General features: G+C 50.0%; 1 protein-coding gene across 1 annotated transcript in view; it reads left to right on the top strand.

The window, feature by feature from the left end:
- Positions 1-75: 75 nt before the first annotated feature.
- The window catches only part of DDB1 (damage specific DNA binding protein 1), a 30,407-nt gene continuing 14,664 nt past the window's right edge, over positions 76-15,818 (top strand). The window contains exons 1-7 of the mRNA XM_090032236.1: positions 76-233; positions 375-523; positions 1,898-2,014; positions 3,388-3,609; positions 13,522-13,636; positions 13,746-13,843; positions 15,336-15,494. Of these exons, the coding sequence (XP_089888362.1) occupies positions 173-233; positions 375-523; positions 1,898-2,014; positions 3,388-3,609; positions 13,522-13,636; positions 13,746-13,843; positions 15,336-15,494 (921 nt within the window). The 5' untranslated portion in view covers positions 76-172. The remainder of the gene's footprint in view (positions 234-374; positions 524-1,897; positions 2,015-3,387; positions 3,610-13,521; positions 13,637-13,745; positions 13,844-15,335; positions 15,495-15,818) is intronic.

Raw genomic sequence — 15,818 nt, 5'->3', positions numbered from 1 at the left:
CAGAGCAGGCGCGAGCCTAGGTCACGTGACTCCCCAGGAACCCGCGCCAGAGGCCGCTTCCGCCAACGGCCCCGCCCTTCCCCTCCCCCGCGCCTGCGCCTGCATCATCCTGCGCCTGCGCGCTCGGGCGCTACCGCCGCGCGGGGCCTGTGGGCCGCGCTCGCCCCTCGCGATGTCCTACAACTATGTGGTGACGGCGCAAAAGCCCACGGCCGTCAATGGCTGCGTCACCGGTACCGGCCTGCGCGCGGGGGGTCGGGGCGCGGTGCGGCCCGGTGGGGGTGGGGCGGGAGCCGTTGGCGCCGGGGGGAGGGGGAGCCGTTGGCGCCGGGGGGAGGGGGAGCCGTTGGCGCTGACCCACTCCTTCCCCGCAGGACACTTCACGTCGGCCGAGGACCTGAACCTGCTAATAGCTAAGAACACGCGGCTGGAGATCTATGCGGTCAGCGCCGAGGGGCTGCGGCCCGTCAAGGAGGTGGGCATGTATGGCAAGATCGCCGTCATGGAGCTCTTCCGCCGCAAGGTGAGCGCGGGGGCGGGGCGGGCCTCAGTTCCGCCGCGATTCAAACCTTGATTTAACTCGATGTGCATCGCTGGTCAGGGAGCCTCGAGCCGTCGTTATTTTCCACAGCAAGTGCATTCCTGTTGTTTGAACGCCTCTGCTCATTGCACTTCTGGAAACTTAGCACTTTTAGGGAGAGGGATGGGCTTGGCTCTGCCTGCGCAAACTGCCAAGAGACAATAGGGCTGATGAGAGATTGCAGACCCGACTATTACCCACCCATCTCCATATGCTGCTATTAACAAGTTTGTTATCTTTGGAGACAAATCCAGTTTGCGAACTGAAAATAAGCATCATAGAGATGCTTCATGGGATCTTCTAGAGCAGTGTTTCCTAACTGGTGTGCCCTCTGACATGTCCAGGTGTGCTGTGTCATTTGGGGCTGGAGCCATGCCTACTGCAGAAGCAGGCAGACAGAGTGTGGTTCCAGCCAGCGAGTCAAATGCCGCGCCACCCGTTTCCTGCAGCTCCGCTCTCACAACCCACCTTCCCATCCCTGTTCCTGGTCTGCGGCATCCAGCCACTCACCACCTGAATTTTTATGTCCCTTCCCATCCGCTATGTGGTGTTCAGCTGCTTGCCACCCTCCCTTGGTTTGTGCCACGGGGTGGAGGAGGCCATGTCAGTGTGCCACAGGGTGAAAAGGGTTGGGAAAAACTGTTCTAGAGCAGTGGTTTACCACCTTTTTTGTACCAGGACCCATTTGTAAACATCAATGGCCAGTCCTGACTCAGTGCTCCCAGGTCCCAGCTTCCTAATGTGTGGGGCGGGGGGCCCAAGCAGCCCCTCGCAGGCAGAAACTCTGCCAGCCCGTAAAAAAAGCCCGGGTTTCCCATACTTTTCTTTAAAGGAAAAATCATTTTTAAAGTTTGTTCACAACCCTTTCATATATTCTTGCAACCCACTTTTGGGTCATGACCCACAGGTTGGGAAATGCTGTTCTAGACTGAGCACTGAGTCCCATTTAGTATAGTTGCTTTTTGTCATCGTTACTAATCTGTAGTGGAGCCTCTAAGATTGGGTCCCTAATATAGTCCGTGACCTGTTTTGACCTATTTATAAAACTTTTCTAGAAAGGTTACATGAATATATCGTCTCAAATAGTATGTAATTAGAAGTTGTAATTCCCATTTCTTGATAATATCCTTGAGCTTTAACATATCTTTTAAAAAAAATCTAAAAGCATCTTCCAAAAAAATCAGAAAATGCAATTGAATAAAAAAATCTGATTTAACTAAAAAGAAAATCTGATCTTAAGAAATCATTGACTTTTATCCGCTGTTCCCACCACACGTGGCGATGTCCCCTGACTCTTTCGCTTTCCTGTGCGGGCAGGGGGAGAGCAAGGACCTGCTGTTCATCCTGACAGCCAAGTACAATGCCTGCATCCTGGAGTATAAGCAGAGTGGGGACAGCATGGACATCATCACCCACGCCCATGGCGATGTGCAGGTTAGTGGCTCCCTGGACAGATGCTGCTGCTGGTGCTTTGATTTGGCCCCCTGTGCGGCAGGGCCAGTTGCAGTCAGTTTCTGTTTAGCAGGACGTTTCCTTACCCTGCGCAAGCATGTGAATCTAGGCTCACACCTGTGTTCCTTGCTGCCTGAGAGCTCACAGTGCAAGAATCCGGTCCCACTGCTCACTGGGGTGGGCTCCTACTGCTTTTGGCAGGAGTCTGCGTGCAGCTGGTGCTGCTTTTTTTAATAATTTAGGAGACGGGGGCTCAACCTCTGGCCTACAGAGCCATCACATCAGCCCTGCAAGGCTCTCTACTGCTCATTAATTTGGTGGCTGGGGTCCCACAAGTCTTGGGGTCCCACCCAATTTCCCAAACCCCAAGACTTGTGCAGCTAGGTGGAGCTGGCATGTGCTCCCTTCCCCTCCTTGGGACCAGGCCCTGTGCCGTTTTCCCTACCCCCCACCACATGGCTAAGCCATGCCTCTTTCAGTCGGCACTAACAGCCCATTGGCCCTGCCCGTGGCGGTAGCTGCTGTGGCCAGAGCAGAGCGTGGAGCTCGGTTCTACCTCCTTCATGGGTGGCGTGGCTGGGATGGAGTCCATGGGGGGTGGGTGTGTGGACTCCATCCACTCAGCTTCAGGGTGCTTTTAAAATGTCTGATTGCACAAAAAGTGAACCCTTGTTAAATCAGGAATTAGATTAAGGTGCTCTGCTTTAGATCAGGCAGGGGGCTCTGTTCCCGCAGGAGCACAGGCATTGTCAGGGAGCCAGCCAGCTGCCTCCCCTCCCTCACCACAGACAAGCCTTCTGTGGCTCTGTCCTGCTTCTCACCTGGTCCCTGTGGCCATGTATTCCCACCCTGGTCCTGGGCCCATGTGCCACCGCAGCTGGGCAGCATCCTGAGCCCTGGCCCTGCCCAGCTCCCTCACTTGCCCCCCACAACTTACCTGCAGGGAGCTGCGAGAGCTGCTTTCCATGGTGTGTGGTTGCCACATGCATGTGTGCATGCATGTAGTGCCCCCTGCCCGAGATCGCCTTTCTTCCACTCTCAGCCCCTTGCAGGCTGGAACTCTGCCAGCCTGCAAGGGGAAACACACTGTTTCTCATGTTTTTCTGCTTTAAAGGAGAAATCCATGTTTTTCTCCTTTAAAAAGTAAAAATCCATGTTTTTCCATGGTGAATGGAAAACTCAGAGCTCTGGTGATGTCCAGGTCACTACTCACTTGCAGGATAATATGCAGAAATTTATTAAGGGACTTATGGGGAATACATCTGTACTGTGGGACACCCACTGCACCCCTCTTGCTCACTGAGTTTCTTCTTGTTTCTGGCCTGCGTTCCCTGATGCTGGTGTTTCTCTTCTAGGATCGTATTGGTCGTCCCTCAGAAACGGGTATAATTGGCATCATTGACCCAGAGTGCCGGATGATTGGACTGCGACTCTATGATGGCCTCTTCAAAGTCATCCCTCTGGATCGTGACAACAAGGAGTTAAAAGCCTTTAACATCCGTCTGGAGGAGCTGCAGGTCATCGATGTCAAGTTTCTCTATGGCTGCCAGGCCCCTACCATCTGCTTTGTTTACCAGGTACTGTGGAGGCTTGCTCAGTTTTTCCCTGAGGAAGGTGGACTTGACTGTTTCTGATGTCCTGGAATCTAAACTAAGCAACACTGTTGCATCATCATTTCCTCATTTGCAAACCAGCCAGCTGAATGGCTCAGGAGCTTAGTAACAGGCTGCGTTGCTCTTCATTTTTTGCCTTGTCATATTAGATATAGCCCAGGTCTCAGCCTGAAAGTCATTACTAACAGACAGCTGTTCCATGGCCTGAGTTTAGTGGTGGTCCAATACTAGGACAGACTGTGGCTAGGTCACACAATGAAAACCACTAGCCCAAGTCATGATCAGGGATCTTGGTTTTCTCTGATTAAAAACAAAAAATCCCCAGTTTTCGGAATAAAGTAAGTAACCGAAAATCCACATTTTTCTGTGATTAAAATGAAATGCCATTGATACATGTATTTTAGTGGTGTTTCATTTTAGTCACAGAAGAATACGGATTTGGGGAAATTGGGGTTTTTTTATCAGAGAAAACCAGGATACCTAGTCATAATATTATAACCAAGCTGATATGTAGCACCCTTCATCTGTGAATTTCAGGGTTGTTTCCAAAAGCAAGTGTTACTGCCCCTGTTTTGCTGATAGGAAAATTAAATTGAAGCCCAAGAAGTGAAGTGAGTTGGTCAAGGTCATGTGCAAGTCTGATTCAGAGCTGAGAATACAACACAGGTCTCGCTAATATGAGTCTGGCACTCTGTCCATCCGCCCCTCCCCCCCACCAGCTGAGTTAGATAGCAGTCTGGGTAGAGATGTGAAGGTTGGAACTAACAAGAGATCCTGCGATTCCCTTCCCATCATTAACGATTACTCTTCATGGGAAATTTTATCTTGCTGTTGCCTATGTCTTACATGTTAAGCTGGGTAGAGATATGCTGGGCTCTTAAACTTTTCACTAAAATAATGTAAAAAGGGGTGCACCAATAGAGATTTTTTGGGGCCAGTACTGATGGCCTATTTTTAATGAGCTGTATTGGCCAATACTGATTCGATTGCTGATATGCAGCCAGGCATCGTGGAGAGCATTGTCCAGCTGGTAAGTCTTGGGGAAAGGGCAAGGGGGGAGGGAAGGGGTGTGGAAGGGGCCAGATTGATGCCCCTGCGGTGAGGAAGACAGTGGAACTGGGGCAGGGGCAGGTGCTACACAGCTAGGGCAGAGCATGGGATGGAGCCACAAGCGACTTGTCCAGGGGAGACAGCTCCTGCCTCTGCATGCACCCTGGTTGGGCGTGGGGGGCTCTTCCCTCCAAACTGCATGTGGGACGAGAGTGTGCTGGGGCTGGGGAGGGGTCAAGCTCTTGTCAGCAGGGTGGGGGGCTGGGCTGGACTGCGCTCTGGGCAGGCAGCGGTGGTGCTGGGAGGGGGATCAGCTGCAGCCACTCCAGAATTTGCCATAGGGCCCCCCTATCCCAGCACTGTCACCACTGGCCCAGAGTGCAGCCCCAGCCCAACCTCCCCTTCCTGCTGCTGGGAAGAGCTCAGCACAGCCCCAGCCTGCAGCAGCAGCCCACCCTTGCCCTGCGTGCAGATCTGGGGGCACAGGCCCCCCATGCCCTCCCAGGGTGTATGCAGCAACAGGAGCTACACCTCTTCCCTGCATCCCGTAGCTCCATCCCGCACCCTGCCCCCCGCTATGCAGTGCCTGCCCCTGCCCTTGCCCCTTCTCTTCCTCAGTGCTGAGGCCTCAATCTGGCCTCGCCCCCTCCCCGCCAAACCTTCCCTCACATCAGACTTACCAGCCAGATCTCACTGCTCTCCATACTGCCAAGCTATGCTTCTGGCCGCCTGTATGCTGTGCTGCAGCTGCACGCATCCATGGGGCATTTATCAGAGACATTATCGGCCATGTAGCCAAAAAAAGCCAATTGCTGATGTCAATTTTCCTTATATCATTGCCGATCCAATATGGGACCAGTGTATTGGTGCACCTCTTGTAAAAAGTGTTTAAGAACTGGGTATTAAAGAAGTTACTTGCCAGGGCAAAGGGTTCTATTTCAGGACAAAGGAACAGTAAACAGGCCAGCTTACAAGCAAGTTTACTAAGGAAGGTGTGCTTGGGAGAAGGACAGTAGGAGAGCGGAGGCAGACAAGAGAGCTAGAGGAAGAGGTGGTGAGGCTCTGAAACTTCCTTCACCTTGAGGTGTTCATTGATTCAATGCTGGAGGAGACCTCCAAAACTGAAGAAGGAACTGCCAGAGGCAACGCTAGAGAAGGCAAAGGAGATGGACTCTAAGGAAAGTAGAAGTTGGAAGCTTGTGATCTCTGGTAGCAAGCAGAAGTCTTCATCCCTAACTGCAGCAGTTTCCTTGGAGAACAGATATGGAGCCTTAGCAACAGAGGGGGAGGAGTACAGGCCAGGCCTTCCCAAGTTGGGAATGATCAAGACAAACTCCATCAAGAAGAAGTGACGAGCGCTGGTGGTTGGAAACTTCCTTCTGCAAGGGGCAGAGACATCCATCTGCGGGCCTGACCTGTTGTCTCAGGAGGTCCACTGCTTGCTCAGGTCCGGGATCTGAGATGTCACAGAGGGATTACTGAGACTCATCTGGCCCTCTGATTACTACCCCTCACTGCTCATCCATGTGGGAACCAGTGATACTGCCAGGGGAGCCCTGAGCAGATCAAAAGTGACTATGGAGCTCTTGATGCAAGGGTGAAGTGGGGGATGGGGCTCAGATGGTATTCTCAATCCTTCTGGTCAAGGGAAAGGGCCCAGACAGAAGTGGGCACATCCTACAGATCAATGCATAGCTATGCAGGTGGTGTCGCCAGCAGGGCTTTAGCTTATTTGACCACAAGATGATGTTCCAAGAAGAAGGGTTGTCAGGAAGAGATGGGATTCACCTGACGAAGAATGGGAAGAGCATCTTCGCAAACAGGCTTGCTAATCTACTGAGAAAGGCTTTAAAGTAAGGTTACTGGGGGATGGACACCAAAGTCCTGGGAAGAGTGGCTAAGTAGGTGGCCTGGAAGAACCACAAGCAGGAGTGGACAACAGGGGAGGTGTTCTTGTTCTTTCTGAGAAATCAGGACAGTTGGCTAGTTACCTCGGGTGTCTGTACCCAAATGCACAGAGTCTGGAAAATAAGTAGGAAAAATTGGAAGTTCTTGCACAGTTACAGAACTGTGAGGTGATTGGAATAACAGAGACTTGGTGGGATAGCTTGCATGACTGGAGAACTGTCATGGATGAGTATAAACCAGGGATGGGCAATTATTTGGGCTCATGGGCCACATAGGTGGTTCTGGGGAGCAAGTCAGTGGCTCTCCCACCCCACAACAGCTTGGAGCCTGTGTGCCCTGCAGCTCTTCACCACCCTGGACTTTCACCCACTCTGGACACCCTGCCTGGAGCAGACCAGCATCCTACATGCACAGCCCCTACCCTGGACTGCCTGCCCACGCTGAGCAGCGAGAGTGGACAGGCAGAAGCTGTTGCTTGGCATGGGGGAAAAGAGCCCTCGTCCCTTCACTGCTGCTGGGCCCTTCTTGCTGCAGCCGCTGGCAGCCCATGCCCGGGCTGCTCTGTGGCTCCTCTCTGCCACTATCACTGCTGCCTTGGGGCCACCCAGCAGGGCAGTGGCGGCAGTGCAGAGGAGCTGCAGGGCAACCCAGGTGCGGACTCAGAGCAGCTGCAGCAACAAGGGCTTGGACGCGGTAAAGTGGAAGGGCTGCTTTTCCCTTGCACTGAGCTGCAGCTTTTACCTGGTGGCTGCTGCTGCTCAGCATGGGCGGGTGAGTCTGGAGCAGGTGTGGGGTTGTCCAGGGTTGGGGCTGTGCGTGCAGATTCTGGCTAGTCGAGCTGGTCCGTTCCACCAGGCTGAGTCCAGAGCGGGCTGGGGTTGGGGCTGTGTACATAGGTCTGTGCCAGTACTACAGGGCTGGGGCCAGTGGCGGTGGCAGCCAAAAGGAGCTGCCACCGCCACGTAAGCTGCCTAGAAAGACAGTTGAGCTGTGGAACTGCCCCAGCCACACTGTGTGCCCAGGAGATGGTGGGTCATGTCACAAGCCGGACAGTGCCTGGGCCAGGCAGGACTGAGGGACCTGCTGTGTGCCAGATAAAATCTCTCCGCAGACCAGATCTGGATTCGGCCTGTGGGCTGTATTTTGCCCTCCCCTGGTATAAACTGTTCAAGAAGAACAGGCGGGGAGAAGAGGAGGAGGAGTTGCACTTTATATAGAAGAGCCATATGATTATTCAGAGCTCCAGTATGAAACTGGAGATAGGCCTGTTGAAAGTCTCTGGGTTAGGGTAAGAGTGGGGAGAGCAATGAGGGTGATGTCAAAGTGGGTGTCTGCTGTAGACCACCAGACGAGGATGTGGTGGATGAGGCTTTCTTCAAACGAGTTCTCCATCATGCACTGGATCTCATGTGGGACTTGAATCACCCTTCCCCTGCTAGGAAGACACTACAGCTGTGCACAGGCAATGCAGGAAGTTTTTGAAGTGTTGGAGACAACTTCCTGGTGGAAGTGCTGGAACAGCCAATTAGGGGCCATGTACTTCTTGACCTGCTGCTCACAAACAGGGAAGACTTGGTGGGGATTGTAGTAGTAGTGGATGGCAGCTTGGGCAGCAGCGAACATGAGATGAATGAGTTCTGGATCCTGAGGAAAAGAGAGCAGCAGAGTAAGGACCCTGGACTTCAGAAAAGCAGGCTTTGACTTTCTCAGGGAACTCGTGGGCAGGATCCCCTGGGAAGCCAGTCTAAGGGGTAGAGGAGTCCAGGAGCACTGGCTACTTTCAGTAAGTCTTGCTGAGTGCAGAAACAAGCCACCCTAATGCACAGGAAGACTATCAAGTATGGCAGAAGACCAGCTTGGCTTAGCAGGGAACTCTTTAGTAAGGTAAATCACAAAAAGAAAGCTTATAGGAAGTTGAAACTTGGACAAACAATTAGGGAGGCATATAAGAGAACTGCCTGGGCGTGCAGGGATGAACTTGGGAAGGCCAAAGCGGAATTGGAGTTGTAGCTAGCAAGAGATGTGAAAGGTAACAGGAAGGGTTTGTATAAGTATGTCAGCAACAAAAGGAGGATCAGGAAAGTGTAGATCCCTTATTGAATGGGGGAGGCAACCTAGTGACAGAGGATGGAGAAAAGGCTGAAGTACTGAGTCAGAAGCAGACTAGCCAAGTTCACTGATGATACCAAACTTTGGGGTGAAGCATCCACACCTGAGGACAGGGGGGTAATCCAGTCTGACCTTGACAGGCTCAGGAAATGGACGGATGTGAACCTGATGGTGTTTAACACCAAAAAATGTAAGGTTCTCCACCTGTGGAGGAAAAACCTGCAGCATGTTTATAGGCTCGGCAGTGCCACACTGACTAGCACTATGGACGAGAGGGACTTGGGGGTCAGGATTGACCACAAGATGACCATGAGCCTTCAATGTGATACTGCAGCTAGTAAAGTGAGCAAAACCGTGGCTTGCATCCATAGATGCTTCTCAAGCAAATCCCAGGACGTCATTCTCCCATTGTACTCGGCCGTGGTGAGGCTGCAGCTAGAGTACTGCGTCCAGTTTTGGGCTCCACAATTCATGAAGGATGTAGAGAAGCTTGAGAGAGTCCAGAGGGGAGCCATACGTATGATCAGAGGTCAGGAAAACAGACCATATGATGAGAGGCTGAGAGCTATGGGACTCTTCAGCTTGGAAAAGTGTGGGCTCAGGGGCAATCTGATGGCCACCTATAAGTTTGTTCACCAGAGCGCCCCAAGGGATGACAAGGTCAAATGGGTATAAACTCTTGCAAGACCATTTCAGGCTGGACATAAGGAAGAATTTCTTTACTTCCCGAGCCCCCAAGGTTTGGATTAGCCTGCCGCCAGAGGTGATTCAAGCACCTACTTTGACCGCCTTCAAGAGAAATTTTGACGTTTTTCTTGCTGAGATCCTATGACCCCAGCTGACTTCCTGCCCCTGGTGCAGGAAGCTGGACTCGATGATCTTCCGAGGTCCCTTCCAGCCCTAATGTCTATGAAATCTATGAAAAAATGTGGAGGATTGGACCAAAAGAAATCTCATGAGGTTCAATAAGGACATATGCAAAGTCCTCCACTTAGGATGGAACAGTCCCACACAGCGGTACATGTTAGGTTGTGATTGCCTAGGCAGCAGCTCTGCAAAAAGGGGCCTGGGGGTTACAGTAGACAGTAAGCTGAATATGAGCCAACAGTATTCCTGTCACCAACTTGCCATCACCCCAAGGGTAATGCTTGCCAAGCTCAGTGTCTTTGTCCTTTTAGGTCTCTTGTCAGGCTTTATTCATAGATTCATAGGTTGTTAGGGGCTGGAAGGCAATATAGGGCCTTAAGGGCCAAGTTTGAGAACTGCTCTGCCCCTGTGCTCCTGCCTTACATCTCTGGAGATTAATCAGTCATTATTAGAGCTGCATCCCTGTGTTGTGGCTGTGTGTGCTGGCCTTGGCTCCTGGCATCTCCTGGAGTCGATCTGTTATCAGTATAGGAAAAGTTGAACAGACAGGCTTCTTCTTACCCATTTACTGCCAGACGTGCTTTCTCCTCAGCTTGCTGCTGGATCTAGTTTCCTGGAAGCTTTTAAGGCTTCTGCCCCATCCCTGAAGCCAATCATCAGCTGTCATTGCTGCACAGCTAGGGCTGTTCCCTTCTGCTACAAGGAAGAATGGCCTAGAATCAGCTGGCTTCTGCCTCACTTGAGAAGCTTCTAAGGAGCCATAGCCATACCTTCACCAGGATTTCTGGTTTGAGCCAATGGCCATTTGTAACACTGGTTCCCAGCTCTGCCGCTCACCCCGTGCTGCCAGGAATGAGTGGAGATGCCCATCCTGCTCTGGTGCTGGGGCTGGGCGTCTGGTAAGCCTCGGGGCTCCAGTTGGCTAAGGCAAGGCAGTGAGCAGGGCTTCTTTCCCTCTCTTCTCCCCGGCTCTGCCACAGTTTCTTTGTTCTGAAGAAGGCTAATGGCATACTGGGCTGCATTGGTAGGAGTGTTGCCAGCAGGTCAGGGGAAGTTATTATTCTCTGTTCAGCACTAGTGAGGCTACATCTGGAGTATTGTGTCCAGTTTTGGGACCCCCCACTACAGAAAGGATGTAAAGTTGGAGAGAGTCCAGCAGAGGACAATGAAAATGGTTCAGGGACTGGGGTACGTTACCTTTGAGGAGAGGCTAAGGGAAGTGGGCTTATTTAATCTAGAGCAGTGGTCACCAATGAGTGGATCTTGATCCACCGGTAGATCTTGGAGCGTCTTGTGGTAGATCTTGGGGCCTCTTGGAGTCGATCTGAGGCTGAGGTGGGGGCCTGATTGTCCTTGTGCATGCATGCACGTGCCCCAGCCCAGCAGGTCTGTCCATGGGGGGGGAAGAGGTGAGGCTGTGATCAAGGCCCCTGTGGTGAGGGACTGTGTTGCAGGGACAGGAGCAGAGGTAAGTTGAGTGGGGCTGGGTGGGACTTACCTGCTGGGAAGGTGCACACCCAAATAATTTTTTCTCCCTCAGCCTCTATCTGCTCCCCCCCACCCCCTTCCCTCCCCACAGACTTACCCGTTGGACACGGGGCGGTGGGTGACAGCAGTGTGCGGTAGACCTTGGGTTGCTTTTAAATGATCTCCTGCTTAAAAAGATTGGAGACCACTGGTCTAGAGAAGAGAAGACTAAGAGGGATTTAATAACAGCCTTTAACTACCTGAAGGGGGTTACCAAAGAGGATGGAGCTAGACTGTTCTCAGTGGTGGCAGGTGACAGAACAAGGAGCAATGGTCTTAAGTTGCAGCAAGGGAAGTTTAGGTTAGATACTAGGAAAAATCTTCCCACTAAGAGTGTAGTAAAACACTGGAACAGGTTACCCAAAGAGGTGGTGGAATCTCCATCATTGAAGGTTTTTAAGACCCAGCTAGACAAAGCTTTGGCTGGACTGATATAGTTGGGGATGGTCCTGATTGGAGCAGGGTGTTGGACTAGATGACCTCCCAAGGTCCCTTCCAGCCCTAATTTTCTGTGATTGTATTAATATCCTGTTCATAATAAACAGGCAGTGCTAGTGCAAGGATTGATTATTGGCTTGGTTGTCTCTGCCAAATGCTCTTTATGCAGTGTAGTAGATTTTGCCCATGCAGCAGGTAAGAACCATCCCCCCCGACTCATTAATTCTTGTGTAAAATATTTGGGTTGTTTTGGTCATTCTGCATCCAAGTTGTGTGTAGAGGTACAAGGGTGTTTCCAAATGCTTCTTCTGTTTCATTTCTCTTCAGATGGATTAATTCTGATCACAGGATTTGGTTCAAGTAGAATCACAATGAACCTTCTTAAATGTGTTGGGTGTATATTTTATGACAGAGATAGATACCACAAATATGAATTATTCCATACAGAAGGCTTGCAGTTGCAGGCACTCAGAGTAGGACAAGAAATGCCAGCGTTAACTTTTATTTTTTACTTTGACAAGAATCTGTTGAGACAGTGGCTGCTTGCTCACTAGATTTATGCCTTGAACATTTCTGGCTAAAATTTGCCTCACACTTTAGTCCCATTGAATCCGTATCTCCAGGACAACCGCAATAATGCAAGCTGGATTCTCTAAGAGTATTGTCACCAGAACTGCTTGCTATACTTCAGTTGCAGAGTATTTGAGGCTTGAGTCAGAAGAACCCAGCTTAACTTTGAGTTTGCGTTTGCAGAGTTGGCAGTTACAAAGTAAAAATGTTGTCTCATATTGTGGAGATTTGATCTGGAAAGTGCTGACGTAGTAAATGCAGAGCCAAACAGCACCTTTTCTTTTTAACAAAATCATTTTGGAGAAATTCAAACTAGTGACCTTCACTCAGCAGTTTGGGGCATCTGGACCATTACAATGCAGTCTTTTAATTCTAAGATTCTGTACTACTTCTGAAATATTAATAGTATTGTACAGTCTTCTTGCAGTTTTGTAGAACGGAATATTAATGTGCATTAGGCAAACAAGAGTCCAGAAAAATCATTTCTGTGAAAAGTAGGTGGCCGTATTTAAGTAATAGACTATGCAATACTTTAATAGGGCTAGGTTGTGTAAAGTCATGGTTAGGATTTTTGTGGTCTACATCCTGTTTGTACGTGAGGTTCTTACAGTCAGCTGCAATGCCTGCTTTTTTTGGCTCAAGCTGTAGAGATGTACGCTTTTAGCTCAGGAGATCTGTGGCTCAATCCCAGGCAGGTTGGATAAGATTAAGGCTGTGACGTTTGCTTGCCTTCCTAAACTGCCAAACTCTGAGCTTTGTTAATTAACTACTAGTCCTTCAACATGCACGTATGGAAGACTGCCTGCTGGCTGACAAAAAAAAAAAGCCCAGAGGTGACCTAGACATCAGTTAGCTAGTGAATGCTGTGATCACTGCTTTTTGTGCTTATGGATATCATTTCAGTGTAACCATGTGCTCTTCTCTCATCTTAGACTACAAGTTGTTTGGGATAGGGGCCATCTTCCTGTACAGTGTTTGTAAAAGTTGGAGCCAGTCTAGTACAAACCATTATGGCTGTAGTATAAAACAACCATTGAAGAAAAGGTATGCTTTGGAAAGGGACTGTCTGTCAGTAAAGAGAAGTCATGACAAAGAAAATAGTATAATAAGAGATGGAATAAATTATTTTCCTTGCCTGATATGCTAGAGTCCTAGAAGGCACTGCATCTGTTATTAAGTTTGTTTAAAAAATGTATCTGAGGGCATCTAAAACTGCAGTTAGAATAGAAATGCTTAGACAATTTTGTAAGTTGGTGCTATGCTGATGTTAGTTGTGAGTATTCAGACTATTTTCCATTCTTCAGTGTGAAGCATCCCCTTTAGCGGCAGTAACTCTGGGCTCATGATCAAACACCCACCTTGTTTTGACTGGTTGTGACAATGACACCTACTGTTTCCATTTCACAGGACCCCCAAGGTCGCCATGTCAAGACATATGAGGTGTCCTTGAGAGAGAAGGAGTTTAACAAAGGTCCCTGGAAGCAAGAAAATGTAGAGGCCGAAGCATCCATGGTGATTGCAGGTTGGTCCTCCTTTACCAAAGATCTTGCTTCCCATGTCTTGCCTCTGCCATGCTGCATCACCCTGTTTGTACCCATTTTCTAATGAGATTCTGCATTCTCCTTCTGCAGTGCCTGAGCCTTTTGGAGGTGCTATCATCATTGGGCAGGAGTCCATCACATACCACAATGGCGATAAATATCTTGCTATAGCTCCTCCTATCATCAAGGTGAGAGAGCTCCTCTTTGGAATTTTGAATATATCTTTGGCAGTGCTGATACTTAGGACCAGATGTACAGCTAGTTCTCACTTTCCACATTGTGCTGCATCCTGCAGAGATGGCTTTGACTCAGGCCCATGTATATTGAGCATTCCCAGATTTAGGAGTTTAACTGGTCTTTTTTCCTCAGTTGCCTGTGGAACCTTTACTCCTATGTGACAGCTTAGGGTATGGCTGGGGTGTGCATGATTTGGGTGTCTGGTAGGGTGGTTAGTTCCTACCCTTTGGTGTTTGATGAATATGTCAGGGGGTGGCATGTTTATTTGGCCCTGTTGGCCCCCTGTTATAGCCATGAATAGGGAGGGCTAAACTTTGCATTGGAGTTGGGGAAAAACGCCATGAAGCTCAGAACTTCCTGGATCCCAAAACAAGGGGTTAATTGGAAAGTAATGTGAGATTCAGGTATTGGTTCATACCAAAGAAACTGTACCTGTTGTAGTGTGAGTTACAAACCAGTCCCTGCTGGTCTCAGATACAACACTTGAGCATGAAGGAATGCTCCCACTGGGAAGAGAAGAGCTGCGGACCTGAGGATAGAGCCAGGGGCATGATTGTAGGCAGCAGGGTATGACAGTCCCTGGGTGCAAACTACATGGAAAGCATAGGCTGGATATGGGGGCCATGAGAGGGGTTGTGCTTTCAACTGAGAGGAAATTGAAGATGTGAGAAATGCTTGTTCAAAGGGGGAACCATTAATTGGTTAAAAATGCCTATAAATGCTATGCAAAGAAACACTGGCATCAGGTCTTGAGTACTTATAGGTATGAGGATGAGGCTGTTCAGAGCCCTGTGCTTTCATGCCTGTCAGATTGGTATGAAGAACCCCACGATGCCCATGCTTTGCTGACTTGTAACACTGGACCTTGTCCTGCAGAGTCATTGTAGACATGATGCCTTTGAAGCCAATGTGATGTTTGTCTACATCAGGCCTGCAGGAGGAGGATGCAGGTTTTCAAGCCAGGTGTCTTGACAAGCATCCATCACACAGCAGCACACACAGAGTTCATGGCCCTAAGACAAAGCAGCCTTGGAGCTATCTAGGCCCAAGATAGCATCTACTATCATCTGAAAATAGCATTTTTTGATTGATCAGCTTGAAGTGCTTAGCTGGGGGAATAGGTTTTCCGCTGGCACTGCCCCTGAGAAGAGGAGCATGAGGTGCTTCAGCCCACACTACTTTTCAGAGACTTTCCCAAGCAATGAAAAAGTGGGAAAGTTCGATTTCTGATGTGGATGTAGTTACCAGTTCAGTGCTCTGGGAGGATTTCAGTCCATTTTTCCCTGGGTGAGGGGAATGCATCCCCTCATAGTGGACACATTTGGGGGTGTTCTCATTCTTTTCTGGCATATTGAATAGTGGCTCCTGCTGGGGGCTTGATATGAAGTTAGAGGGCTCCAGTAGTGACACTGTTCTTGTGATTCCACCCTCCCGTGTACACAGCAAAGTACAATTGTATGCCACAATCGTGTGGATGCCAACGGGTCCCGTTACCTCCTGGGGGACATGGAGGGTCGTCTCTTCATGCTGCTTCTGGAGAAGGAGGAACAGATGGATGGCACAGTCACCTTGAAGGACCTGCGAGTGGAGCTGCTTGGGGAGGTAATCCAGCTGTATAGTGTGCAGTGCTTGCGGCCTTGAGTGCTTGATGATTTTGTAGCAGAATGGGTTGTTTGGAGATGCAGATGGTGAGGAAGGGGAGTCCTTGTTTGAGGCTGGGTTGGGGTGACATTTGGTGACCTACTGAAGCCTCTGAAGCATTAGCAGCCGGATTTGGGGTAGAGAAGTAAAGCGTTGGTATTGCAAACTACACTGTCTTTTGGGGTTCACATTGGCATTGGTGCTTGGGACCAATTCTGGGGGAAGTGGGTGGATTCTGTAAAGGGATTTCTCCTCAGGGGCTTGTCCCTCTCCTCCCCATCGTGT

The sequence above is a fragment of the Crocodylus siamensis genome, chromosome 2, assembly GCF_052110815.1.
Source record: "Crocodylus siamensis isolate JL-2025a chromosome 2, ASM5211081v1, whole genome shotgun sequence".
In the NCBI taxonomy this organism is placed as follows: Eukaryota; Metazoa; Chordata; order Crocodylia; family Crocodylidae; genus Crocodylus; species Crocodylus siamensis.
This window is presented reverse-complemented; position numbering and strand designations above follow the sequence as displayed.